Source organism: Lampris incognitus, chromosome 2 (assembly GCF_029633865.1).
Source record: "Lampris incognitus isolate fLamInc1 chromosome 2, fLamInc1.hap2, whole genome shotgun sequence".
NCBI lineage: Eukaryota > Metazoa > Chordata > Actinopteri > Lampriformes > Lampridae > Lampris > Lampris incognitus.
Window position 1 is genome coordinate 47682079 of NC_079212.1, and position 26101 is coordinate 47708179.

Here is a 26101-nt window from a genome sequence, read left to right on the forward strand (position 1 = left end):
ACCCTGACTCGGATTTTGACGACTGTATCACTGTGTGTAACCTGATTGAGCGAGGAACAGTTCTGGATCCTGGTCTTGTCTCTAGAGGTCTGGGGTGTTACAAAGTGAGACAGATCCGTGCTGGGGAGTTGAGGTCTGGTGAGACAGGTACTAAACAGGGCAACCCCCACACTGCCAGGTTATACCAGAGAGGAGCTGGTAGGTTTTCAGGCCGGCGACCCCACCCTAAAAGAGTTTAGGGCATTTTGGGATCGGGGGAGAAGGCCATGTCCCAGAGAGAGAGCAGCCCTGTCTAGTCAAGTGAAAAGATTGTTGAAACAATGGAGATGCATACAACAACGAGAAGGGTTGTTGTACAGGGTTATCACAGACCCACGTCATGGAGAAGTGTGGCAGTTACTCGTGCCTAGTTGTTTGAGGGACCAAGTTCTAGAAAATGTACATAACAACATGGGACATCAGGGCATAGAGCGCACTGTAAACTTGCTAAGAGGGAGGTGTTTTTGGGTAGGGCTATGCGAGGATGTTGAAAGCTGGGTTAAAAACTGCGAGCGGTGCATTTTGACCAAGATGCCTCAGCCAAAAATCCATGCTCCAGTTCAGGCATTCCTGGCCTCCCGACCTCTAGAAGTGGTGGCTGTTGATTTTACAGTGTTGGAGGCAGCTTCAGATGGCCGTGAAAATGTCCTTGTTGTGACCGATGTGTTTACAAAGTTCACACAAGCGTATGCTACCAAAGACCAGAAGGCTGACACTACAGCTAAAGTTTTGCTCAGGGAGTGGTTCATGAAATATGGGGTCCCAGAGAGACTGCACTCAGACCAAGGTCGAAATTTCGAGAGTGAAATTATAGCAGAGCTGTGCAAACTCTATGGGGTTAAAAAGACACGGACAACTCCCTACAGGCCACAGGGAAACGGTCAGTGTGAAAGATACAATCGCACACTCCATGACTTGTTAAGGACACTCCCACCAGAGAAAAAAAAGCGTTGGCCAGAGCATCTGTCTGAAGTAGTATATGCCTATAATGTCACTCCTCATTCCACCACAGGGTACTCGCCTTATTATTTGCTTTTCGGGGTACAGCCACATCTCCCAGTAGATGCTTTATTAGGGCGTGAGTGTGTGTGGAAACAGGATTGGTTGTCTGTTCATCAGGAGAGACTCCGACAGGCACACGAGAGAGCCAGAGAGTACTCAGAGCAGAAGGCAGCTGAGAGGATCTCACTGCAAAATGAGAAGGTGTATTGTCCTCCTGTGGACATTGGTCAGTTGGTTTTCCTACGTCACAGACCCCCAGGTAGACATAAGATTCAGGACACATGGACCTCAACGGTCTACAAGTAGTTGACATCCAGGGTACCACACACACTGTTGAACCTTTTGAGGGAGGTCCCATTAAAAGAGTTCATAGGTCAGAGTTGCGACCTTGTGCAAAACCAGTTCCCAAACCAAGAACTAGAACTAGGTTACAGACCACTACACAGCCTGTAGCTGAGGATGAGCCTGAGTCACCTGAGGCTGATTTTGTTATTGTTGAGGAAGTCATCCCTCGCCGGCTTGTGCAAGTACCTAACCTGCCTCTTGCAGCAGAAAGTGTTAGTTTACATGTGACAGCACCCACAGATGAGAGTGACGGTGAAGGACCTGAGAAAGGTTATTCAGATATGAGAAATTGTGGCACAGAAACAGAATGTGTTAATGATGTGCATCCAGACGTTAGCGACAGTGACTTGCCCATTATTGAAAACAGGGACAGGCCCGCACTAACAGATGATGCTGGTGGAGCAGGACGTAGAACCTATGCACCTAAACCTGCCATTAGGAAAAGCAAGCGGGAAATGGCTGGATCTCATTCAAACCCATTTCATCTGCCAAAGTCAGCCTGTAATGCAGTCTCAGTCAGCACAGACATGGTCTCTAAGGTTTTGACAAGCCTGGGTGCTGCTCTCTTTGAAAAGGCCTTGCAGGGAGTATTTGAGTCAGTTCATGTTTCGTAGTCACCGAGGACGTTGACTATATTTGCAGGGGAGTATGTAGCCAGGTGGTAAATCTGTTAAATATGTTAAATGATTTTCCACTTAAATTTAGTATAGTTTAACTGTTAATATATGTAATTGTTACACTGTCAAGCCATGTAAAATGTCATTTGATGTAGTTAAATTGTGAAGCAGATTGTGAGTGTATTTTTATAGTTTTGGTTGTCATTGCATGTTTTGACCAGTAAGTGGCAGTGTTGCGGACTTTTATTGAAACTCCGTGCAAGTTATCCAAGTGCATCTTGGGTATTCTTTCTTTTTTTCTTGTGTGGAGCACCTGAAGATTGCGGTGTGACGGTGCTCTGACTCCGCAGTAAGTAAGGGTAAATATCTTGTGAAATATACCTGTAACATTATTCCAAACAATATTGTATGTCGGTAATTTGACAAGATGGTTTGATTTAGACGCTACTGGAGTTGATGTTCGGTGATTTTGGGCGCGAGCCGTCGACCACTGTTCGCCATTGCAGGCATGACAAGGTAATGTTGGCGTGAATAAAGCCACACCATGCCATTGTATTTGGGATGTGAAGGTTTTATATGCATTTTAATTCTGTTTAAAGGTAACTGACAGAGTGAGAAGTTGCGCGATCTTCAGGAAGTTCCACATGTCTTTGTTAAACCCTGTTTAACATACATAGTCCACTGCCGTATTTTGCACCGAATGTTGTATGTTGTATTTATTTTCCTTTTAAAATCTTTTCTGTTAAACTTGCCACATCTGTGAACATTTATGAGCTGTTTGCTCGAAAGACAGAAATTTATGCACTCAGTAAAACGATCTGCATTCGAAGGTTCAAACAATAAAATTAAAGCTACAAGAACCCCGGAAGTAATTGTGTCCTGTGTGGTATCTAATTCCACGGGCTACAAAAGGAAACGCAAAACCCGATTACTGAACCTCACAGTGATCCACTGCATTTTCCCCAGCCCGCACAAACGTACAGACCAGCGCGTCAGTACTGTATTCTACGCATGCGCACGGCCCCGCGCTCACTTCTTAGTCTTGTGGGTGAACCTCTCGGTGAGCTTGTCGAGGGCGCGGCCGTACTCCGCCTCGATGTCCCCGCGGCGGCGCAGGAACTCAGACAGGTCTGAGAGCTGCTGCTGTTTCACTTCCACCTGGGAGTCCAGGATCTTCACCTGGTCGGTCAGCTGGGCCCTCAGGTCTGCCACAGAGAGAGAGGAAGAGAGTACTGCAGTAACACGTGTGAGGAAACACACACACACACACACACACACACACACACACACACACACACACACACACACCCAGAAACAATGTAGTACGGCCGAGTCACCTGACCTACATGTCTTTGCACCGTGGGAGGAAACCAGAGCACCCGGAGGAAACCCACACAGACACGGGGAGAACATGCAAACTCCACACAGAGGACAACCCGGGACGACCCCCGAGGTTGGACTACCCTGGGGCTCGAACCCAGGACCTTCTTGCTGTGATACGACCGCGCTAACGCCACCCAGTTTTAGAATACCAATATTTATATATATATATATATATATATATATATATATATATATATATATATATATATATATTTAAACATAAGTCATGCACACAAACTTCCAGTCCCGCATACTTGCATAGATTGTGGTGCACTTGGAAACAGCACACCATTTACACATAATGAAAAACCAATCACACTGCTCCAGTGTTCAGGCACTAAATAGAAAGTGATCCATGGATCATTTCACACGGTCCACTTCCAACGATCCCACCTTTCTCTCTATTATTCATACACTTCTGTGCTGAAACACGGCTAGTCTGATGCTAAGCCTGCAGCTTCGTAGCCAAATGTTGTGCTATCGTTTTCTTTTTTAGGACAAATACACACATTGCTCTCTGAAACAACGCCACAACCGCTCTCTCCCTCACGCATCTCTCTCTCTCTCCCCCCTGCATTTCCTCTTACCCTTTTTTCAACATCTCTCTCACTCATCAGCCCCCTTTTCTCTCTCTCTCTCTCTCTCTCCCTCTCTCTCTCTCTCTCTCTCTCTCTCTCTCTCTCTCTCTCTCTCTCTCTCTCTCTCTCTCTCTCTCTCTCTCTCTCTCTCTCTCTCCACAGCTCTTCCTCTCTGAGTACACAGCCCAAGGCTGACTGAATGTGTGGAGACAGCATTACTAATACTAGCTATAAATACACCCTCGTAGTGCAGTGGAGGGAGCTGGCCGGCCAGCCAGAGCATGCACAGATAGGAACACCGCACAGCAGCTTTACTGACATGCAACAGACACGGAACACGGCGCACGCACCCGTACACGGAGACATACGGTTGACATGCAGACACGTGGCGCGATGGGTGGTGGTGTGGTGCAACAACACGGGAGCCATGTGGTTGTGCACAGATTAACACGTGCGTTCTTGCAGCACGCTCGCGTGCACATAGCCATGTACCCATTCGTGCGTGCGCACCGAAACGGAAGCAGATCACAAGGCACAGACATAAACAAATAGGCATGTGACCGCGGGCCTATGTACACAGACACAAAAAATAACCACTTACCTTTGACTTGTGATTCATACTCGGCCAGACTCCCCTTCTCTCTCCTCAGCTTGCCGTGTGACGTCATCATCTTTGACCCTTGGCCCTTGGCGCTGAGCTATCACACAGAGCGTCGGTTCCTCTGCACTTTTCCACCTCCAGCCGTAGCAGAGCTCCTTAAGTTACCGAACTCTTGACCGAACTCACGGCTTGCTCTACAGGGGCACACAGCGCCTCTGCATCAACGCTGATGTACTCTGTTTGGCGGTGACGGCGGTACGGTCAATCTGTCCACAGAATCGCCCCACTTCCTGATGTGGACTCTGCTCCATGGGTGAACCTGTATGTGAGCAGCAGACATAGAGAAAGACGGGGTGGGGGGGTGTTAAAAGCAAAAGGGAGAGGAAGGGAGAGGAGAGAGGAAAGGAAGAAGAGAAAGAGAGAGGAAGGTGGGGGGCAAGGGAAGATGAGAAGAAAGCAAGAGGACACAGTGAGAAACGGAGGGAAGGAGGTGGAGGGAGGAAAGCGAGAGAGGGGACGAATGAGGCCAATTGGTCGACAAGAGAAGAAGGGACGGCCGCACCGGGAGAAGAAGGACAGCGATTGAGTGACAGGGACAACGGGAAGACGTCAGAGCACAGAAGGAGAGGGCAAGGAGGGTAGGGAGATAGGGAAGAGAGGGAGAAGAAGAAGAGGGGAAAAGGGGCAGACGAGAGGTGGTGAGTAATAGCAACGATGAAGGCCATTTGACGCCTTGAGGTTCAGGCTTGGGACATTCAGCAAACTCATTCTTTGTTTGTTTTTTTTCTTTTTGGATTCCCCCCCTTTTTCTCCCCAGTTGTATCCAGCCAATTACCCCACTCTTCCGAGTCGTCCCGGTCTCTGGTCCACCCCCTCTGCTGATCCGGGGAGGGCTGCAGACTACCACATGCCTCCTCCGACACATGTGGAGTCGCCAGCTGCTTCATTTCACCTGACAGTGAAGAGTTTCAACAGGGGGACGTAGCACGTGGGAAGATCACGCTATCCCCCCCCAGTTCCCCCTCCTCCCCGGACAGGCACCCCGACCGACCAGAGGAGGCGCTAGTGCAGCAACCAAGAAACATACCCACATCGGGCTTCCCAACCGCAGACACGGCCAGTTGTGTCTGTAGGGACGCCCAGCAAGCCTGAGGCAACATGGGGATTCGAACCGGCGACCCCCGTGTTGGTAGGCAACGGAATAGACCGCTACGCTACCCGGACGCCCCTGGATGAGCAAACATGTCCAATTAATCTACAAAAAAAACAGTCAAGTAATGACAGTTTAACTTATACTCAGTAGTACACTGATATAGACTTTTATGCCTCGTAACGTCAAATAAATAAATAAATAAATAAATAAATACATAAATAAATTTACATCAGTGCTGAACTTCCAAAGACACCGCTATACGAGCTAAGTGGGGCTAGTCAACTCCTGAACAAAATGAGTCAATATCACAGTTCCCATTTATCCCGGGGCACAGTTGGCACGTAGTTATAGAGAACGCAGTTAGTCTTGGACGATAGAGAACGCAGTTAGTCTTGGATTATAGAGAACGCAGTTAGTCTTGGACGATAGAGAACGCAGTCTTGGACTATAGAGAACGCAGTTAGTCTTGGACTATAGAGAACACAGTTAGTCTTGGACGATAGAGAACGCAGTCTTGGACTATAGAGAACGCAGTTAGTCTTGGACGATAGAGAACGCAGTTAGTCTTGGACTATAGAGAACGCAGTTAGTCTTGGACGATAGAGAACGCAGTTAGGCTTGGACTATAGAGAACGCAGTTAGTCTTGGACGATAGAGAACGCAGTTAGTCTTGGACTATAGAGAACGCAGTTAGTCTTGGACTATAGAGAACGCAGTTAGTCTTGGACGATAGAGAACGCAGTTAGTCTTGGACGATAGAGAACGCAGTTAGTCTTGGACGATAGAGAACGCAGTTAGTCTTGGACGATAGAGAACGCAGTTAGTCTTGGACGATAGAGAACGCAGTTAGTCTTGGACTATAGAGAACGCAGTTAGTCTTTGACTATAGAGAACGCAGTTAGTCTTGGACGATAGAGAACGCAGTTCGTCTTGGACTATAGAGAACGCAGTTAGTCTTGGATGACAGAGAACGCAGTTAGTCTTGGACGATAGAGAACGCAGTCTTGGACTATAGAGAATGCAGTTAGTCTTGGACGATAGAGAACGCAGTCTTGGACTATAGAGAATGCAGTTAGTCTTGGACTATAGAGAACGCAGTTAGTCTTGGATGATAGAGAACGCAGTCTTGGACTATAGAGAATGCAGTTAGTCTTGGACTATAGAGAACGCAGTCTTGGACTAAGTGCAGTGCAAAGCCGTCATTTAGACGCTGCAGTTTGCTCGGACTCTTATTAGTCATCAGAAACTGCTATCTACTGAGAAGATGAGATCACTATCTCCCCCACCTCCTGTCACACGCGGGTGCATGTGTGGACACAATTTTATGCACGAAAGCACACAGATGTATGCCAACAGAAACACACACACGCACACACCAACAGAAACTCACACGCACACGCACACATGCACGAAACCCGGCACTCTTCCACATCCTGTGTCGATTGCAAAACAAGAAGTTTCAGTACACCACTTCGGGTGCCTACGTGGGCTAGTTTTACCGCATAGTTTATTCCTCCAGGAGATCCAAGCAATCGCTTCATTTCGCCGAACTCGACCCTTACCGGTGTCAACCTGTCACCCCGTTTAACAAGAAACTCAATTTACACTCGCAGTTGCTAAAGGGAGCAAATCTAATAGCACGGACGCAGGCTCGCACTCATTAGGAGTCCTGCTGCAAGACGCCGTACGTGCACCTAAGAAATGGGTAATTCCCTGCAGCTCGCCCTTCATTTTCTATCAACCAGTGAAGATCCGGTGTTGTGTCACATACAGATCAGATAAACACAGACAGTATCCGATTTTGTAACAAAACCGACCATGCACACCCAAGAGCTGAAGTTGAATTTGCACTTATTACTCATCCAAATTCTCATAGCAGGACGTGACCCTGACCCACTCCAACGGCCAGCGGCGGAGAAATTAACAGTAACGGAGAGAGTACAGTGGACAAATGGAGAGAGAACGTTTCTGCCACGCAGACTGAGACCTCCAGGACCTCCAGGACCTTGGAGGTTCCGGAGACCTTCATCGGCGTGTGACCTTAACGTCCGTAGAACAATGGGACTGGTAATTGATGTGGGGGATATAGAGAGAGACTGTGTGAAGAAAAGAGTTAGAGAAGAGAGAGAGAGAGAGAGAGAGAGAGCGAGAGAGAGAGAGAGAGAGAGAGAGAGAGAGAGAGAGAGAGAGAGAGAGAGAGAGAGAGAGAGAGAGAGAGAGAGAGAGAGAGAGAGAGAGAGAGAGGATGGATAAGATAGCACAAGAAGAACATGACATGAAGGAGCGGTGAGAGAGGGGGACAACTGAGGACAGATGGAGGGAGCAATGAAAGGGCAGATAAGAAGGTGCAGGGCAGGGGGTGGGGGTGGGTGGGGGAGGACACCGAGCCCCACACATATAATACCAAGGTCGTAGAAGGAGGGGGGTCTTGTGGTGCACATAATGAATATAAACCGGTTGATCCCCGGGCCAAGGGGAAGTCAGAAACCACGTAGTGGGGTTAGACGCTCACGCTCAGTAAGACCAGGTGTTTGTCAACGCGTATGAGGCACAAACGAGGTTAACTACGCAAAACAAACGAAGGAAATAAGCGGCGTGTTGTACTAGATTATTATGGGCAAACAGTGAAAGGGTTTTCCCATACCGCTGAGAACCCAAACCAGACCTGGAACCGGCTTCACCACACTGACCTAGTTACATCTGATCTGTTTCTCTGCAGATATCCATCTCTATGTTTTTCCATTCTTCCGCTGCCATTGGCGGTCGTGTCGTCTCCCAGCGGCTGCTCCCGAGTGTGTTGAACCGCTGACGTGCCCGAGCCGCAGCCAGCACACCGCTAGAGCCAAGCGCCAGAAGCGGCGAGGGGAGCAGGGGGAGCACACGCTAGACGTTCTCGCGGCCTTCCAAGCAGACTCTGGCTGACAGACGGTCTGTGGTGAGTCGGTGCATCTGTAACGTGTGTGGGATGATCCTTCTGGTAAGCATCCGCGTGTTAAAGAGGACGGATGAGCTGTCCAGCACGGTCTCGGGGTGATCTGAACTCAGCCGTCGCATGACTGTATACAGACCAGGTGGTTTGCAGCAGCCAAATCCAGGTCCGGGACTAGACGGAGAGACGTTGAGTCGTAAGTTAAAAGCAATGGATAGAGTAGAAGTTTACTATCACAGCAGGTGGAACATCCATCTTTGGCCTAACCTTAAATACACAATGGACGGTGACACAACAAAACAAAACACAATTTCAATCATAAAACAAACTAGAAGTTACGGCGTCCGGGTGGCGTCGCGGTCTATTCCGTTGCCTACCAACACGGAGATCGTCGGTTCGAACCCCGTGTTACCTTGGTCGGGCGTATCTACAGACACAATTGGCCGTGTCCTTGGGTATGTGTCCTGGTCGCTGCACTAGCGTCCCCTCTTGTCGGTCGGGGCACTATTTGGGGGAAGGGAGGGGGAAGTAATATGGTCCTCCCCCGCGCTACGTCCCCCTGGTGAAACTCCTCACTGTCAGTTGAAAAGAAGCGGCTGGCGACTCCACGTGTATCGGAGGAGGCATGTGGTAGTCTGCAGCCCTCCCCGGAGATCAGCAGAGGGAAGGAACAGCGACCGGGACGGCTCGGAAGAGTGGGGTGATTGGGCGAATACAATAGGGGAGAAAAAGGGGGGGGTTATGATATTACTTGAGCACAAGTGTGGCACAATGTAACATCTTTAATTAAATGTATTGGTACCAACTCAGAACCAAGAACCCAGAACCTACTTGCTGTGAGCGCGGTCGCCTCACAGCAAGAAGGTTCTGGGTTCGAGCCCCAGGGTAGTCCAACTTGGGAGTCGCTCCGGGTCGTCCTCTGTGTGGAGTTTGCATGTTCTCCCCGTGTCGGCGTGGGTTTCCTCCGGGTGCTCATGTGTGTGTGTGTGTGTGTGTGTGTGTGTGTGTGTGTGTGTGTGTGTGTGTGTGTGTGTGTGTGTGTGTGTGTGTGTGTGTGTGTGTGTCGGCCCTGTGTGATGGCCTGGCAGCCTGTCCAGGGTGTCTCCCCACCTGCCGCCCAATGACTGCTGGGATAGGCTCCAGCATCCCCGCGAACATGAGAGCAGGATAAGTGGTTTGGATAATGGATGGATGGATGGTGCCAACCCATGTAGTCAGCCATACCCCTGATTCAGCTCACAATGACTTTTACAAGACCTTGTTCTGGACCACTGTCCAGTCAGCAGGAGATGTAACTGCATCTCCAAGTTACTCATCGGGAACAGCTCATTGCTTTACGCAACATGATCCAGAATGGGCAGGTGTGGGTGCAGGTCTTTGTTCCAACCAAGCAGTTACACACCTGATTCTATTAGTCAACCAATAGACCCCTCCCCCTTTTGTCCCCAATTGGCCCCAGCCAAATCACCCCGCTCTCTGAGCCGTCCCGGTCTCTGCTCCGCCCCCTCTGCCGATCCGGGGAGGGCTGCAGACTACCACATGCCTCCTCTGATACATGTGGAGTCGGCAGCCGCTTCTTTTCACCTGAGGGTGAGGAGTTTCACCAGGGGGGGCGTAGCGCGTGGGAGGATCACGCTGTTCCCCCCCACCCCCCTGAACAGGCACCCCGACCGACCAGAGGAGGCGCTAGTGCAGCGACCAGAACACATACCCACATCCGGCTTCCCACCCGTAAATATGGCCAATTGTGTCTGCAGGGAGGCTCGACCGACACGGGGAATCGAACCGGCGATCCCCGTGTTGGTAGGCAACGGAACAGACCGCCACGCTACCCGGACGCCCCAACAGATAGTCTTTGCTGAGGACCTTGATTTGTAGACTCAGGTGTGTAACTGCATGGTTGGAACAAAGACCTGCACCCACACCGGCCCTTCCTGGATCATGTTGCCCACCCCTGATCTATCTGGACATGTGACGCTGCGGGTCCATGCAATGACAGACCTGCTGAGAAACATGGGTAACAGACAGGTATGCCGGGTAACCCTCACGGTGCCCAAGCAACATGCGGTTTTGGATGTTTTGGGTTTTTAAGTTGCATCCCTCTGATGGAAAACAAGATACAGACACGATGAACAGGATGCTGAGCCAGCACGTTCAGACTCATTACCGCCACCTCATTACCGAGGTGGCGGAGGGCGACCCCGTCTGATCTGCTGGGGGTTTACCGGCCTGGGCGGCTATCGGCCGGACATCTTGTAACTGACAGGACTCAACGCTAATGCAGCACAACAGACCAGACCGGCTTCCGCTAGAACGCCTCGCGAGGTCGCAGGAAGTGACGTTATAGCCACGCGGAGAGGGGAAAATCCAGCTTCATCGGAAGGCGCTGCCGCCGTAGCGCGAGCGCTCTTTGAGCACCTGCCACAGCAAACAGGAAGCCACAGCGCGGTGCCCTGCCTCAGCCTCGAGCTACACCACCGTGAGAACGCCGTACCCGTCGGCCCCGGCAGGGCCCTCACATGGTTAACCCCGCCCGCGTTTCGACCGACTCGCAAAACGACCCACCTGTTCTAACCGAAGTGTGTCGGCGGATCTCGGAGACCCGCGCCCTAACACGTGCAGCACAGGGGACCCCACACAGACAAATTCTGCAACCTCCAACCGGGGCATAACTAGTGCAAACCTAGGTTCCCCCCCTTTTCTCCCCAGTTGCACTTGGCCAATTACCCCACTCTTCCGAGCCGTCCCTGTCGCTGCTCCACACCCTCTGCTGATCCGGGGAGGCCTGCAGACTACCGCATGCCTCCTCCCATACATGTGGAGTCACCAGCCGCTTCCTTTCACCTGACAGTGAGGGGTTTCGCCAGGGGGACGTAGCGCGCGGGAGGATCACGCTATTACCCCCCCCCCCCCGTTTCCCCTCTCCCCCGAACAGGCGCTCCGCGACCGACCAGAGGAGGCGCTAGCGCAGCGACCAAGACACATACCCACATCCGGCTTCCCACCCGCAGACACGGCCAATTGTGTCTGTAGGGACGCCCGACCAAGCCGGAGGTAACGCGGGGATTCGAACCACCGATCCCTGCGTTGGTAGGCAACGGAATAGAGCGTTATGCTACCCGGATGCCCCTTATAACCATTATTGCCATAGCTGCCTTTTTTAGGCATGGCAGGAGTTGCGCTTGCCATGGCTGCAAAATGTAAGCCACATACACGCATACAGTAGAAGTACACATGCAGTAGAAGTGTCTCCACTCCTGGCTACTTTCATTTATGTGTGGCGTGAGCGGCTGGCGGGGCCGGGTAGAAAGCGAAAATAGAATAATAATAGAAAAAGGGAATTGGCGGGTGGAATGGAAACAGGCCTCGCAGCTGCCTCCGCAGAGCTCCCTCTCCTCCTCCTCCTCCTGCAGCAGCAGCGGCGGCGGCGGCAGCAGCAGAAAGTGACACGCTGGAAAAGCTTCCTGTTCCGCTTCTGGCTTTACTTTGCAGTTTCCGTCTCACTGCAGGCTGCAGCTCAAAATAACATAAAAACCAAGGTGTTTTTATTACAAACACAACAACAACAAAAGAGGAGGAGAAGGAGGAGGAGGAGGGGGGGCTCTGCTCCACTGATGGCTTGGGATTCTGGTAACATCAATTTTATTTTTTTTAAAACGTTTTTTTTTTTGTTTAATGTCACGTACGTTTGCCACAGTGATCCCCGCAGCTGACTGCAAGACCGGCACAGAGGGGTCAGGATGAGGACCGGGACCGGGATTACCCAGCAGCAGATAAATCAATTTGCAATTAATAAAAGTAATGAAGTCACGGAGGCGCTGGACTTCACGCGCTCAAACGACTCAACGGACGATGTTCGTGCAACGCCGCTTTGGGGGAACAGGTTACACCTGAATTTGAACTTTGACCTATACGCCTCGCGTCCAAAACCGGACTCACGACAGTCAAGCGAAGACACGCTCGGGTCCGGCTGCCGGGTGTCAGGTGCCAACATCCACATCCAGACTGCCCCCGCTGCACCACCAAGCGCGGCACCGCGGGAGCGTTAGCGTTAGGATGCAGCCGAGAAGCTCGTGAAAAGAACATCCTCTCATCTGCGTCTGACCATCAGAGGATGTCAGTACTGGGGGGGGGGTAAATAACCAGGGTCGGGGGGGGGGTAAATAATCAGGGTCGGGGGGGTAAATAATCAGGGTCCTGCTGCACTGACCTGACTGACAGCGGTGCAGGAATAGGAAATATGTTTACAATGGCCATAAATCACCCCATATGAGGAGAGGCACAGTGCCCCACACTACACACACACACACAGACACACACTACACACACACACTCTCTCTCACACACACACACACACACACTCACACACTCACACACTCACACTCACACACACACTACAGACACACACTACACACACACACTACACACACACTAGACACACACACTACAGACACACACTACACACACACTACACACACACACTACACACACACTAGACACACACTACACACACACTACACACACTACAGACACACACAGACACAAACTAAAGACACACACTACACACACAGACACACACACAAACACACACACACACACAGCAACAACACTGAAAATGGTGCATCCATATTACATAATTGAGACTCCTAATAGTCTGTCGCGTGTACCCATCATGCATTTGTCCACTTGCAACCGCCCCCCCGCGCGCGCGAGCGCGCAACGCGCAGGTCGCTCTTAAGATGTGCGAAGAACAGCGGGATGACAGTTGCACATACCTCACTCCGTAGTCCGGCGCTGCCCCTCTCTATCTGCTCTCCGGCGCGGCTCCCCTCTTCTCCCTCTTCTCCCTCTCGCCCTCTCGCTCTCGCTCTCTCGCTCTCGCTCTCTCGCTCTCCCCCCTCTCTATCTATCACACAGAGCGAGCAGTGTTTGAATCTGACAGATTTTTTTTCTCAGTTCAGTACTCTCCTCCTCCTCCTCCCTCTCCCTTTTCTCCGGCACACACACACACACACGCACACACGCACGCACACGCACGCACTCAAAAACAGCCCTCCCTCCCCTTCTTTCTTCCCTCTCCTGGCCGTTTAAATAGCCTCCCCTCTCTTTCTCTCTCTCACAGAGAGCCACCTCTCCCTCTCTCTCTCTCCGTCTCTCTCTCTCTAGCGAGGCGCGAGGGTGCCGCTGCCCAAGCCCCGCCCACCCTCGCTCCCATCCTCTCAGGCGGCTATAAATACCGCTGCTGCTATGAATATACCGTCTTTTTCTCTCCAGCATCCCTCGTTCCCTATCTCTCTCCATTTCATCCATGAACCCCCCCCTCCCTCCCTCCCTTCCTCGACTCTCGCCTGCACTGCCTCCTTCCTTTCTCTCTCACGCCATGAAATGCTTTGCTGATGACCTTGTATTATTTGTCCTAACAACGCCATCATTTGACAGCCTCCTCTGTCTACGCACTGTTGCACACGCAGACACGGAAGGTGCAACCATTTCCATGTTGCACGCGCACACACAGACACACAGACACACACACACACACACACACACACACACACACACACACACGACAGACATGTGTTGACGCACACCTACACACACAAAGTTGTTGGCAGCCAGGCAGCGTTTTGCTGCTCGTCTCCTGCGTTTCCTGACGGTTTTGACGGATGTGGTGAACATCTTTCAACGGCAGCGAGAAAAAAACATTCATTCACCCATCAGAAAGGTCGACACGGAAACCCAGCGACTGATCAGACCAGATCTGCTTTTTATCAGGACACCGTGCCACACACACACACACACATATATATTCAGCTGCAGTTTCAGATGCAGGAGTGAACTCTCGCAGGCTCGTTCACCTGTTATTTCCATGCAGTGCAACAGACACGTTGATACGAGAACCGTCTGGTTTGCCTCTCTCTCTCTCCCTCTCTCTCCCTCTCTCTCTCTCCCTCCCTCTTTCTCTCTCCCTGTCTCTCTCTCTCCCTCTCTCTCTCTCTCTCTCTCTCTCTCTCTCTTTCTCTCTCCCCCTCTCTCTCCCTCTCTCTCTCTCTCCCGGTCTCTCCCTGTCTCTCTCTCTCTCCTTCTCTCTCTCTCTCTCTCCCTCTCTCTCTCTTTGCCTCATCTTTACATGCCGTTTATCAGCCATCTAAAATCACTTCGTATGCTTTCACCATTTTAGATTTTTTTGTTTTTTTGGTGATGCTCAGTAGGCATCGATCACACAGGGGGGTGGGTGGGGGGGGGGCGTCTCTCGTCTCTGTTCTCGCGCACTGCCAAACAGTTACTGCCGCGGGAACGAGGTTGCCACCATATGGTGCAGCCCGGTTCTATATATGTGCCGAGGGTACCGCTGGACGGCGGCAGACCCGGAGCTGCAGGCTCTTACGTCACGCCGCGGAGAAAGCGGGTCCTCGGACTGCACCACGCAGACCGGGGCTCGCTCTCCGGAAACGACACGTTCACGCAGAACAAGCGATTAGCGACAGACGCAGAATCCCTCCTGGTTTTACCGACGCTGCCCGCCCCCTCCCCCGCTCTCCCCCCTCGGTCCCGGTAACAGGGTAATGCCCCTTTGAACCTCCCTGCTAGCAGATGCCAGGGGGCGCGATGCGTTACCAAATAAGGCAGCAGAGCTGTCACATCATGTGTCGAGCCCCCTGCCATCTGAATTCTGCATTACTCCTGTCCCTCCTGCAACTCTGCACCACGCACACACACGCACGCACGCACACGCACGCACACACACTGAGGCTTCAAATAAAATAAACGACAGACCCGCCAGGTATGATATGATAATGAATGCTTTTATTCCTGCAAACACTCAAAGACACGTGACGCTCCTCCTTCCAGAAGGAGCAGCTGCGAGCCTCGGCATCGGTTCTACGGTTGCTTACAGGCAGAAAACAGTTGTGTGTGTGTGTGTGTATACATATATATATATATATATATATATATATATATGTACATATATGTGCACAAGAGCATGCCTTTATACATGCACCGGCGCGTCACAGGACCGCTTCCCCTGCTCCTCTGCGGGTGCGAGGGCCGCCTGCAGAGACTCCGAGGTGTGAGCGTGTATTTCCAAGGCGCGCGCGAGCGCTCTGTGCAGCTCCTGCGGGGTGACCAGGCGGAGGCGCAGCAAGGCGTCCAGCAGCTGAGAGCGAGCGGTCCCGATGAAAGAGTGCGAGAGGAAGGACGGAAGACCTCCCCCTCCTCCTCCCCCTCTCATGGTGTAAAGGGGTACCCTGACCATCCCCAGAACCTTGACACACACGCGCGCGCACGCACGCACACACAGAGCGAGAGAAAACGAGAGAGAGAGAGATCGATCAAGAATGAGACACCGAGAGAGTGAGAAGAGAGGAAGACGCCAAACCAGAGAGACAAGAGATTGATAGATGGGTAGAGAGAGAGGGAGAGCAATAGAGACGCGAAGACAGAGATAAGAGAGAGAGAGAGAGAGAGAGAGAGAGAGAGAGAGAGAGAGAGAGAGAGAGAGAGGGAGATGGATAGAGAGCAAGAGAGCCACAGAGATAGATAGATAGATAGATAGATAGATAGATAGATAGATAGATAGATAGATAGATAGGTAAATAGATAGGTAGATAGGGGCATCTGGGTAGCACAGCGGTCTATTCTGTTGGCCACCAATACGGGGATCGCCGGTTCGAATCCTCGTGTTACCTCCGGCTTGACCGGGCGTCCCTACAGACAGAATTGGCCGTGACTGCGGGTGGGAAGCCGGATGAGGGTATTAGCCCTGGTCGCTGCTCTAGCGCCTCCTCTGGTCGGTCAGGAAGCCTGTTGGGGGGGGGGGATAGCGTGATCCTCCCACGTGCTACGTCCCCCTGGTGAAACTCCTCACTGTCAGGTGAAAAGAAGCGGCTGGCGACTCCACATGTATGGGAGGAGGCATGTGGTAGTCTGCAGCCCTCCCCGGATCAGCAGAGGGGGTGGAGCAGCGACCGGGATGGCTCGGAAGAGTGGGGTAATTGGCCGGGTACAATGGGGGAGAAAAAGGGGGGGGTAGATAGACAGAGTGAGCTAGAGAGAAGGAAAAGGAAAAGCAAGGAGGGAAGAGACAGAGAGAAAAGCAGGAAGAGGTGGGGAGCAGAGCATGAGATGTGAAGAATGACTATATCCAGCCCTCTGCGAGGAAGAGGACACACATCTGACACACAAACACATCTGACACACAAACACATCTGACACACAACACACAGACACACAAACACATCTGACACACAACACACAGACACACAAACACACAACACATCTGACACACAACACATCTGACACACAACACACAGACACACAACACATCTGACACACAACACACAGACACGCTACCTCCTGTCCGTGATCTGTCGCCGCAGAGACCGCCGCTTTCTCCACCTCCTCAATCTGCCTCTCCTCCATCTTCTTCACGTAGAAGTGAGTGATAAGACGTGAGGACAGCGAGGAGGAGGAGGGAACACGGCACGAGGTCAAATAGTCTTCTGCCAGCACGGGAATTTCCATCCCCAGCTCTTCCAACAATTCCCTGCTTAACCCCTCTTCCAGGGTCTCCTTCGAGGGGTCAACCAGCCTGAGGTTGGAGGTCAAAGGTCAGCAGTCAGATACAAACCCAGATAAATAGCAATGTCAGCTGTACGGCTCTCTTGGGAGCACCAAGGGGGTGGGGGGGGTAATTAAATCAAATCAACGGGTTGGTTGCTCATTTACTTTCAACGCACAGAGCTGCATTCATGAGGTTTTATCTCGGATCGGATAAAGAACCGGGCCAGATATATTACAGAACCGGATCAGGGAAGGTTAAGACATATTACAGAACCGGATCAGGGAAGGTTAAGACATATTACAGAACCGGATCAGGGAAGGTTAAGACATATTACAGAACCGGATCAGGGAAGGTTAAGATATATAACAGAACCGGATCAGGGAAGGTTAAGACATATTACAGAACCGGATAAGGAAGGTTAAGATATATAACAGAACCGGATCAGGGAAGGTTAAGACATATTACAGAACCGGATCAGGGAAGGTTAAGTCGAGGCCATCGCTCCGTACACTAATCCACCAGAGACGATGCAGGAGCACAGTGAGGATGAAATCCCCTTGCTGGTCAGAATTTAAACGGGATCCTGTTCCAGCAAAGAGTCTCTCACACGGCTCTGGCAGTACCTGCATCCAGACCGCCAGGAGTTGAAGGGAGACATTTAGGGTTTCGAACGTTATCCCAGCACGTATGATGCAGGGAAGACGCTCCATCAGCAGCCATGAAACTGAGCTGTCGGCGGTGTTTCTCTGAAAACACCGCCGAACTTGTGTCAGCCGGAAATGCCGCCGTTGGGCCCTGCATGGGCGGGGGTGCTGCCGGTGGGCCCTGTGTGGGCGCCGGGCACCGCAGGGATTTGCGCCCCTATGAAGAATATGGCTGAGCGCCCTTTATTTATCTAATTAATCAAATAATTATTCTATTCTTTTCCTGGCTTCTCTAAACATTAAACCCCTCCCTCTACCTTCATCCCATGCTACCAGCTTGCCCTACAACCCCCCCCCCCCATCAACAGCTTCTCCAGCAGGGGGCCCTCTCCTTAGTTTGACAAATGTAGATATAAAGTGCTCCTAACAAAAAGGAATGTGATCCCACCGCAGCCCAGACTGAACCTGCGGGCTGTACCCCGTGGATCCCTCCTCCCTGTGGACCGCGAATCAGAGAGGTCTTCGACAAGATCTGGCCATATGCCCCTGGGTAACCGGGTGGGAGAATTATTTCTCTTTTCAATATTTTTTGAGCACCGTCGCGGCGCCCCCTCTAGTCTGGCGCCCTCAGACTCTTCATAACATTATACCCACTTACGGCGCCACCGGCCGTGGATGTGAAAACCTACAGACACACATGCGGTCTGTCCCTGCAATGTTCAGGGACGCTTCCTGCATGGGGGTCATGTGTGAAAGGCAGCAGGGATCGATAATCAGTGAAATCTGTAACGCCAATGTCCCACCTCCATACCATCCATCCATCCATCCACCCACCCATCCACCCACCCATACATCCATCCATCCATTATCTGAACCGCTTATCCTGCTCTCGGGGTCGTGGGGATGCTGGAGCCTATCCCAGCAGTTATTGGGCGGTAGGCAGGGAGACACCCTGGACAGGCCGCCGAGCCATCACACACACACACACACACACACCCCCATTCATACCTAGGGACAATTCAGTACGGCCGAGTCACCTGACCTACATGTCTTTGGACTGTGGGAGGAAACCCATGCAGACACGGGAGAACATGCAAACTCCACACAGAGGACGACCCGGGACGACCCCCAAGGCCGGACTACCCCGGGGCTCAGAACCCAGGACCTTCTTGCTGTGAGGCGACTGCGCTTACCACTGCGCCACCGTGCCGCCCAAGACCAAGACCATGTAACATTTTTGGGGGGATTTCCCCCCCATTTTTCTCCCCAATTGTACTTGGCCAGTTACCCAACTCTTCCGAGCCGTCCCGGTCGCTGCTCCACCCCCTCCGCCGATCCGGGGAGGGCTGCAGACCACTACATGCCTCCTCCCATACATGTGGAGTCACCAGCCGCTTCTCTTCACCTGACAGTGAGGAGTTTCACCAGGGGGACATAGCGTGTGGGAGGATCACGCTATTCCCCCCCGAAAAGGCTCCCGATCGACCAGAGGAGGCGCTAGTGCAGCGACCAGGACACATACCCACATCTGGCTTCCCACCTGCAGACACGGCCAATTGTGTGTGAAGGGACGCCCGACAAAGCTGAAGGCAACACGAGGATTCGAACCGGCGATCCCTGCATTGGTAGGCAACAGAATAGACCGCCACGCCACTCGGACGCCCAAACCAAAGGAACTTTCACACACAGATCCTGGTAAATTAGGCACGTGGTAGTGTGCAACTGTCCCCGGATCGGCGGAGGGGGTGGAGCAGCGTCCGGGACGGCTCGGAAGAGTGGGGTAAATGGCAAAGTACAATTAGGGAGAAGAAGAAGGGGGGGGAGAAGAAGAAGAAAGTTTCTTTACTTCGCCAACAGGCCGCATCGCATCATCTAATGCAAATAGAAACGGCACGTGGGCAAACCCAACACATTCTTTGTCCATCAGTCACCGGCAGACACCTTTCCTACACACTTCTGACAGCGTTACACACACACACACACACACACACACACACACACACACACACACACACACACACACACACACACACACACAGCAATAATGTGGAAGACCATAACTCTTTCCGTATAAATTTTCAAAATCATTTTTCCATGCGTCAGTCCGGTCTCATTTTATTAAAACTATGACGCCCAAATCCAAATTGTGTTCCCCCAGTGTGCTTCCCCGCTACCCCGCCACCCGGATACCCCTCCCCCAGTCTCACACACACTTCAATAGCAGCACATAAATAAAGTATTATCCAATAACAATTATAATTTCATAACTTATTATCGTTCTAAATGCATGATTTAATATTCCCTGTTCAGTGTTTGAAGCTGCATGCATCGTGCTACGCTGGTGCTCGGAAGGGTCCTGCTGGGCCTCCACCTCCCAAACCAGACCACTTTTCTGTGTCTCAGCTCGGCCTCCCTTTAGCCCAGCCTGTGAGCTGAAAACGTGGGCCCGTCCACAAAAGTGAGCCGTCAGATCGCAGCTCTGAGGCCCAACCCAGGAGGCTGTCACAGAGCTCTGCCCATCCTGCAAGACTTGGGACTTGGTCTCTGCACCAGGGTTCATTACACTGGTCTACAAAAATATAGTGTTTTTTTCTTGCGTGGACTTTGGAAACTGTTTTTGGCTCATTTTGGGCTGCTGAATCCAAATCTGAGCTCAGATTTGCTCTATCCCATCAAGTTTTTGTGCTATCTGTATGCTCCTTGTTCAGGATTTTACAAAAGTTGACCATCTAGTCTGGCAATCTTGGTGGGGATAAAAATGACCCCTATTCATTTCTTAAGTAATTTCGTGCCAGGCTGAGTGTTTATTTATTCATTGTAATCATTTTTGCATCTATCGATCTTCTAATGCAGCAGTGTTTTTTTAACTTCCGAGTGTAAAATTGCTGTTTTCTCAAAAATAATGATTTTTCGTAGTTCAAAAACCTGATGTGATAGGCAAAAACTAATGCCAGATTTGGATTAAGCACCCAAAAGTTAACTAGGATCCGTTGAAAAACCCCATGCAAGAAAAATTGTGTTGACCGGTGTACTGTGTCGCCCTCCAGTTGCACACCTCCCGCGGCTCGGCCTCTGGAGTTGTGATATGATCACCCACGTTAACGAGGAGATCGGTATTAAGAGGCAGCGGGTGGAACTTCCTGCAGTGCACATGCAACAGAGCAATGGGAAGTGTTACAACGTCCATAATGGCGGTCAGGTGGAGAAGGCCGAGCTGCACCATCTGACACCAACTGTTGTTGTGATACGACCGGTCCATGTGTGACGTGTCTGCACTTTAACATGCTTTATTTCTTCTTCTTCCCCCTTTTTCTCCCCAATTGTACCCATCCAATTACCCCACTCCTCCATGCCGCCCCGGTCGCTGCTCCACCCCCTCCGCCGATCCGGGGAGGGCTGCAGACTACAACATGCCTCCTCCCATACATGTGGAGTCACCGGCCGCTTCCTTTCACCTGACGGTGAGGAGTTTCACCAGGGGGACGTAGCGCGTGGGAGGATCACGCTATTCCCCCCGGTTCCCCCTCCCCACCAAACAGGTGCACCGACCGACCAGAGGAGGCGCTAGTGCAGCGACCAGGACACATACCCACATTCGGCTTCCCACCCGCAGACACGGCCAATTGTGTCTGTTGGGATGCCCGACCAAAAAAAGAGGTAACACGGGGATTCAAACCTGCGATCCCCGTGTTGGTGGACAACGGAATAGACCGCCACGCTACCCGGATGCCCCCCTTTAACATGTTTTGAACATTTATGTCCTGACTGGTGCCTACTAAAACAGACACGCAGATAAAGATTCCTTGTGTGTGTGTGTGTGTGTGTGTGTGTGTGTGTGCATGAGATACAATGAAACCAACACATAGACCATGACGTCATCACGGTCACGACTCACCCGCCAGGAAAACCCAACAGGCCGTCAAAGCGCATCTGCATCTGTGAGGGGCAACAAAGGTACACTCATACGCTGGCGTGCCGATACACAAACACAAACACACACACACGGCAGGTGGCAAAAAAAGCTGCTGGGTCACACAAAAGTACAAGTCAAGTTTTTTTCTCACACAGAGACAAAAAGGTGCAAAAACACAAGTGTGCATGCAAAGGACCCTGTGTTCACCTCCGTGTCCATGCGCCACGCGTACACAGTCCCACACGCAATACAGCCACCCCCCCCCCCCTCACCAGCACAAGGTGTCTGATGGGAATTCTCCCAAACAGCCGGGCTTTGGTGTCTGAGTAGAGCATCACGTGGCACGCATGCCTGCAGTCTGGGCAGGCCAGTGCTTCCGCCTTGGACAGGCCACCGCTCGTCATCTGCAAGGACACACACAGAAGCACGCCGCGAGACACGCACGCGGGGGTAAATCACTGAAACCACGAAGCCCGAGCGCAGCTCTCCCTCCTCCACGCGCTGCAGAATGACGCTAAATAATAAATAATTAACCCCCTCTCGTCCTTCCCGAACCTGTCGTCTGTTGAGTCACCAGATCTATGCTGAACGCTCCTAGGCTCGTGCCTTTACGTGCGGGAGCAGCCGCGCTCGCGGCCCTGGTTTAGTAATAAGTACGTGATTAACTCAGAAGGAGCCCAGCCTCGGGAAGGGGCACTGACCAGCCTGCTGATCAGTGGAACCACAACGCTCGAGCCCCGCAGGCAGGCGGCGCACACCAAGCCGGCAGGATGTTGGAAGTGTAGCTCCGTAACGACGGTCAGCTTTATGTGTCCAAAGCTCTTGATCGCCACCTGCTGGCTCGGAGCGACGTATTGTTTCTTTTTTTTTGTACATTTATTCGCTATCTTGTTTTGTGTATTTCCTTGTATTGCGAAATAAAAAAAGGGTTCCTACCGAAAAAAGAAGACGAAGAAGGTGAAGAAAACGAAGAAGAAGAAGTAGAGGAGGAGGAAGACGAATATGTAGAAGAAAAAGACGAAGAAGTTTTTTTTACTGAGAAATACTTAACTAACGTTTCAATTTGACAAAAACAAAAAACAAAACAAAGACGAAAACCGGACAAATAGAACAGGAAAAGGCCAGGGTAATTAGTTCCACGCCAGAAATGTACAAACAGAATCAGACAAACAAAACTAACAAACAAAAACAACAACGTATGGACCCACACAACAGGTTGACGTCATAAGGTGTCATTTTATTAATGTAGAATTTGGCTAAAATAATGAGCACGTTAATGACATATTGTTCATTGCTGGGGAAATTAGGATTGTTGAATATCAATAACAAGCACTGCTTTGTATTAATAAAATAATGGAGCTAATTCTATTCTAGTCTGTTCTATTCTTTGAAAACCCTACGTGGCTCTTTAGAGGGAGATGTTTGGAAACAGCTGTCGTTAAACTACTTAACACTAAGATCCATTCAAATCTGTTATGGTGTATAAATTCACAGTTATTAAGTCCACCTCCTCCCCCTGGTTTTGTCATCTCACATTGTTTCTATTCTGTTCTATTCTGTAGCATGCTGTCTTTACATGTTCTGTTTGTTTTCATTCTATTGTCACTGTAAATCTTATTCATTTAGGTGTAGATAACGGTATGGATATGAAAGACGATCCCTACAGACCCACGCGCACTCTGGTTTGAACTGGACTACAGATCTGAACGCGCAGGACTACAAACGATACTGATTGGCTCACGTAGTCACGTGTATCCGAGTGGCCTATCGCGTGTCCTTACAGAGTGTCCGGCAGTACACGCGGAATAGCGTAGGAGTGGGCGGCTCTTTGTTGAACCAGTAGATTCGATCGTCCTTACATCCGGTACGAGAGTCCCCTTTTTGATGCAGTGATATCATGCATCCAGCAGAGGGCTGGATGCATATCCGTTTAATCAAAGTTACGTAGCCGTATTGGCAGTAATGTATATTCCACAACATTGTAATGTTTATAAAATAAACAATTTTTACATTAATTGAGTTAAGTTTAGGCAGAACTAAACAATTTGTTAAACTCGTTTCTTTTCCAACGGATTTCATTGTTTCTTTCTTTCTCTTTTTTTTGGAAACATGATGTTGTTATACCGGAATAGCCATGGGCAGCATGTCTTGTTTTTTCTTTGTATTTGCTGCATGTAAGGCTGGATGCAGAATAATAATAATAATAATAATAATAATACATTTTATTTCTAAATGCACTTTACATTTCATAGAAACCTCAAAGTGCTATAAAATAATGGATAAAATACATCTACAATAATCAGTACACAGTGCTAGTGAAGGTGCAGGATCACTGTTCACTACTCGGTGCAGATTCAGTTCTTGTCGGAGGGATTTTTTTTAGCACACACTTTTTAGCTAATTTTATTTTAAATTGAAAATTACAACAATATTGATTAATAAATACAACATAAAGGGAAATATTTGCATTCAGCAGACCCAACGGTCACACAGTCCAGTCCAACAAATCCAGCTCAGTACAGAAACACACAAAAGAAATACAAAAACTAAAACAAATAACAGTTCAATAAAGGGAAAAAATACAATCAGGGGTTTCTGTTCATAGGTTCATTTAGGCGATCAAGTATAATTTTACATTTTTTTTCATATTACTGATAGAATTCAAAAGATTGGCAATTTCATAAAGAAAAGGTGAATATCTGGGATGGACTTAGAAGATTTATTTATGCATATGAAACTTCCTCAGTAGTATTGCAAAATCATTAAAAGATTATTACACATTTGAGAGAAAAGTTGTAGTTCATATTCACATAACCAAATAAATGGGATGCTGTCTTTCCAGAAGGATAATGCTTTAGAGAAATTATTAAAAAAATCATGAGTAGCAGTTTTGTTTTGTTGTTTACAAAAAAAACAACATATATTGTTATCCATCCATCCACCCATCCATCCATCCATCCATCCATTATCCAAACCGCTTATCCTGCTCTCAGGGTCGCGGGGGTGCTGGAGCCTATCCCAGCAGTCATTGGGCGGTAGGCGGGGAGACACCCTGGACAGGCCTCCAGCCATCACAGGGCCCACATATATTGTCCACATTTATAAATTCTGAAACAGTCGAATTTACAGGGTTCCATGTAAATTAGCCTCTATAATTTTGTTCGTCACACAGAATCTTTGGGTTCTTGTGGGAGGAGGACATGATGGGAGCTTGAGAAATGACGTCAGAGTCAGAGAGCAAAATGAGAAATGAGCACAAGAAAGGGTTTGAAAATAAGAAAAGGAGGAGGAATACTTAAAATTGCTCAAGAGATGCTAGTCGGTCATTGGGAACAGAGGAGACGTATCTTGTTGGGAAAGCCATGACAAGAGAAAATAGGATTTTCAAGGACCCACATGAGGTCAAAAAGTTTGGAGGGAGAACACTTGGAGATATACGATTGATCAGGATAACTAGAAGTGGGGTGGTTGTAATTGATTGTATATTAAATGGGCTGCACGGTGGCCTAGTGGTCAGCACTGTTGCCTCACAGCAAGGAGGTCCTGGGTTCGAACCCAGGCTGTCCCAGGTCCTCTCTGAGTGGCGTTTGCATGTTCTCCCCATGTCTGTGTGAGTTCCCTCTGGGTGCTCCGGTTTCCTCCCACCATCAAAAAGACATGCACGTTAGGGTTAATCCTCCTGTCTGTGCCCCTGAGCAAGGCAGTGGAAAGAAGGACTGGAGTTGGTCCCCGGGTGCCGCATGGTGGCTGCCTGCAAATAAAAAGTGTCTTCAAAGCATCAGAGGGATAGAGCCATCAAGGTATTCAGAAGGTCTGTGACTTGCGTCCCAGTTGGACTAAAAGCAAAGAAAAACAGAGTGGTAAGTGGCGTGCCCCTGTCACTACAGACTGAGCCATTTCGAGATGTTGCAGGTATGTGTGTGAGGCAAGAAGAATGACAAGATTCGGAGAAGGAGGACAGGAAGTCCGAGTTGCCAGAAAGGGTGTACGATGATTACATGAGTTACAGGGTGAGGCCATATGAGAGAGGTCCTCTCAGATGTTCTTGCCGTCAAGAACATGTTGCAGCAGTGTGTAACGGAGTCAGAAGATGTGGGAAGGACACCTGCAATGTGGAAGATTTTAAAGTTGAGAAAGTGCAAACAAAGTGCTTGCACTGCAAGGGTGATGACCCCATGATACGGGGTCAGCACAGTGTCCAGAAATAATTAAGGAAGAGAAAATGAACAAGATGAGAGCAGAAAATGGGTTGTTGTATGCTGAAGCTGCTAAAACAACGGAGAGAGACAACGAGAATGATGTGAGACAAGAACCCAAGGAGGACAAGTCAGTCA

General features: G+C 50.2%; 2 protein-coding genes across 2 annotated transcripts in view; both read right to left on the reverse strand.

The window, feature by feature from the left end:
• Positions 1 to 13556, reverse strand: part of arhgap4b (Rho GTPase activating protein 4b) — an 88646-nt gene extending 75090 nt beyond the window's left edge. Inside the window, exons 1-3 of the mRNA XM_056272951.1 lie at positions 13423 to 13556; positions 4566 to 4884; positions 3037 to 3208 (exon numbers count right to left, since the gene is read on the reverse strand). Of these exons, the coding sequence (XP_056128926.1) occupies positions 3037 to 3208; positions 4566 to 4635 (242 nt within the window). The 5' untranslated portion in view covers positions 4636 to 4884; positions 13423 to 13556. The remainder of the gene's footprint in view (positions 1 to 3036; positions 3209 to 4565; positions 4885 to 13422) is intronic.
• A 1881-nt stretch (positions 13557 to 15437) lies between these two features.
• Positions 15438 to 22551, reverse strand: zgc:103759 (U8 snoRNA-decapping enzyme). The gene is made up of 5 exons (XM_056274864.1): positions 22323 to 22551; positions 22040 to 22171; positions 21750 to 21790; positions 17000 to 17237; positions 15438 to 15911 (listed from the first exon to the last, which is right to left on the reverse strand). Exons 2-5 carry the CDS (start codon positions 22169 to 22171, stop codon positions 15636 to 15638), a joined length of 687 nt encoding a protein of 228 aa, XP_056130839.1. The 5' UTR covers positions 22323 to 22551; the 3' UTR covers positions 15438 to 15635.
• Between the last annotated feature and the right edge of the window lie 3550 nt (positions 22552 to 26101).